The sequence below is a fragment of the Barbus barbus genome (genome assembly GCF_936440315.1).
Source record: "Barbus barbus genome assembly, chromosome: 33".
In the NCBI taxonomy this organism is placed as follows: Eukaryota; Metazoa; Chordata; class Actinopteri; order Cypriniformes; family Cyprinidae; genus Barbus; species Barbus barbus.
Genome location: NC_136761.1, coordinates 26313274 through 26316288, shown reverse-complemented (window position 1 = coordinate 26316288; position 3015 = coordinate 26313274). Strand labels below are relative to the sequence as shown.

General features: G+C 36.0%; 1 protein-coding gene across 1 annotated transcript; it reads right to left on the bottom strand.

The window, feature by feature from the left end:
• Window positions 1–798: 798 nt before the first annotated feature.
• On the bottom strand, window positions 799–2803 carry LOC306853524 (uncharacterized protein). Its single transcript, XM_079391007.1, has 5 exons — window positions 2574–2803; window positions 2322–2372; window positions 2073–2207; window positions 1529–1886; window positions 799–1446 (listed from the first exon to the last, which is right to left on the bottom strand). Exons 1-4 carry the CDS (start codon window positions 2694–2696, stop codon window positions 1740–1742), a joined length of 456 nt encoding a protein of 151 aa, XP_079247133.1. The 5' UTR covers window positions 2697–2803; the 3' UTR covers window positions 799–1446; window positions 1529–1739.
• Between the last annotated feature and the right edge of the window lie 212 nt (window positions 2804–3015).

Genomic DNA, 3015 nt, shown 5'->3' with positions numbered 1-3015 from the left:
GAATTTACCAAAGGTAATTTCAGCATAACATTGTACTTGAGGACTTGTTTTTTTATTTGGTGGGTTAAACAAGGAATGTTTGGATGTGTTGGGATTTTGCGAGCCGCGCAGGACCACAGCAGCCAAGTGGTGACGACCCCCTTCTCCCCCTCGAACAAGCTGTGCTGGAGACCGGAGAGGAAGCTGTTTTTAAAAGGATGCTCCATCCTCTGCAAACAGTACATACAAAGTGATGTACGTACAACAGTTGTGTGCAAATGCTCTGACTGGATAAATCACACAACTCTACTTTGTTGCAGGACTTTTTTTATTGCTGTTATTTAAATGGTTAAGGTTAATATCATCTTGTTCTGTAACTTTTTGGTCTGTACCGTAACAGCAGTGACCCACTGAATGTGGTGACTGGGAACTGACACCTTTTCCATCCAACCTGAAACTAACAGCTTTCCTCATATCAACCAGCAAGTCTGTACACTGATCAGGAAACTCATTGACTTTGAATAGATTTCAATCGAGTGTGTAAGCAATGTTCCAATGCCAAGAATGGACAAACTCAACTCTGGCTTTGTGTTAAGATGCAGTCATGCAGTGAAGATGATCACTGAATATGTTCTATAGTGTGTCCTGGTTCAATGGAGAGAAGCATGGCCGTCAGAACCTCTTTGCTGGAAAGTTTAGACAGAAACTGCTAAATAAATATGTACAACTGCATACTACATATGTATATCAATGTACATATGTATATCAATTCAGAACTGCTCTACCAATGAAACCACATAAAAACACAAAACTATTTCAGAATTTGAACATTAAACAGTCTTTATTCTGAACAATTCTAATAATGAAAACAGTGAACCAAAACAGATTTGATCATTTTTGAACTAATGAAAACAAAACATGCAAAGATTACAGTAAATTACTGTGCAAGTAATGCAACTAGTAGCCTGTAATTTACGGTCAAATTCTTTACAGACACATTATGACACAAAAACACAGTACAGGGAAGTGACGGGCTAAATTGTGAAATGCATGAATTTTGTAGAATGTGTCTCAGTGTTGCAACACGAGAGTATGTAGTGAATTGTGTGACTTCATTGGGTCTTGTCCGTGTCTCTGACTGGTCCAGTTCTAAGCAGATGGGGTTTATAAATAAAGTAATTGCAGTGCAGCTGATGGCTCCCTTTGTGGTAGTGGACAGAGTCCAGATAAGGTGCTTGTATGTTTAAGTCTACATAATATTAGAGTTCAGATAAAGCTGTGAAGGCCTTTTCCACAGATAGGGTACAAAATATGGCTTATTTTTTAGAAAATGTGAAGAAGGTCAGTGTAAGGAGGTGCATAGCCTGCAGAAAATATTAATCATCAGCCACAGAAGGACAAAATATTTACGTAAACTACAAAGTTATACATTCAGTCATTTATTTAATTTTAGATTTTTTTATTTGCCTTCAGAAAGGGCACAAATTATGCCAATTATAGTAATATAGTAATTTAAGTACATTATTTTAATAAAAAAATAAAAAATTGCCTTCAGAAATGGTACAAATTATGTCTATTCTTGTCACAATGTGAACATCCATTGTGATTTTCTTATGAATTTCTTATTTTCTTTTCTTTTTCTTATGTTGGACAGTCAGGAAGGTCAGGGTACAAAATGGGACAAAATCATTATTTAAAAGGATTTGTGCTATAATATAAACTATAATATATAGTTCACATCTCCATAGCAGGGTGTCCGTTTAGTTACTTTTGTGACGTGCATCATTTGGTTTGCAGTGTATATTCCAGTTTTGGATGAATTCAATGTTATCCTGAATGACCATCTTAAAACGGTCTGATGTCAGTCTTTCCAGGTTATGCGTTGTGAAGTTACAGTTGCCATTCGACTGGAAAAAACAAAAAACAAAACATAAGCATTGCATTATTCTATGCAGCACAAATGCATTGTCTTTAAGACACAGGATTCTTTCTATAATTGAACAGATGTTAAAATGCTTAACAAGAATTCATGGTGAGGTCAGGGGTTAAACAGACCAATGGACAGTGCAAATAATTCAAAACAAACGTCTTACCTTGACTTCAAGATCGAAATACTCCAGGTTGTCCAAAACGGGGAGAAATTTTTTCCATGTTCTTCTGGGTAGTACACTTTTAAGTGACTTTAGAAAGTCGTACAGATGTTTTGCAAATAAGTCCTTGCACTCACACTGTGGTTAAAAAAAACAATCCCCATAAGAATACATTCATGCAATTTATTATTATATTTAAAGCAAATTGTTTCAATGTTCTGTAATACAGAGAAATTGACATAAAATACTCACTGCATTGTTAATATCTGTAGGTGTTTGGACATCTACTGATTTACTGAATGCCTAGAAATTGAAACACAAGTCAGCTGATATCAGAGAACATGTGCCACATATAAACCCTTATTAGTCCATATTAGTAGGCAACGACAACTATTTCTCTTTTTAGACATGGTGTTAAACTGTTTAAGAACTAAATCGAGCACGCTCAGTATGGCAAGCAGCTACCAAATCACCTGTCAAAACACAAATCTTACATTCACTTACATTGAACTGAAGATCCTCAAGTCCTTCAAGCCTGTGAAGAAGTTCAGAGAAGATTTGAACAGTCATATCTGAGTTTGCATAGCTAAGAGCTAGCAGTGTGACGAGAAGACATAGCAGTTTCATGTTCTTGTTCGCAGGGATGCTTTCTAATAATAATAGATAATGATCGTTTTCAAAAGTTTCAGAACGCCTTTGTCGTGTAAATGAACAGTGAAAATGTTTCTTTACAAAGTGACATCGCCAACTACTGGCCTGGCATGGATAATACAGCATTTTAATCTTTTTTTGCAGATCTGTTTGGATGGGGATAATTTTGACAACATCTGCACATGAAAAACGCAAAGGAAAATTGTTCCCGTTGTTTGCACATCATTGCCATGTAAGTATACCATAAGATTGTGGTGCTTTTGGTTTGTTTTCAGAAACTGGAACAAGAGATGAA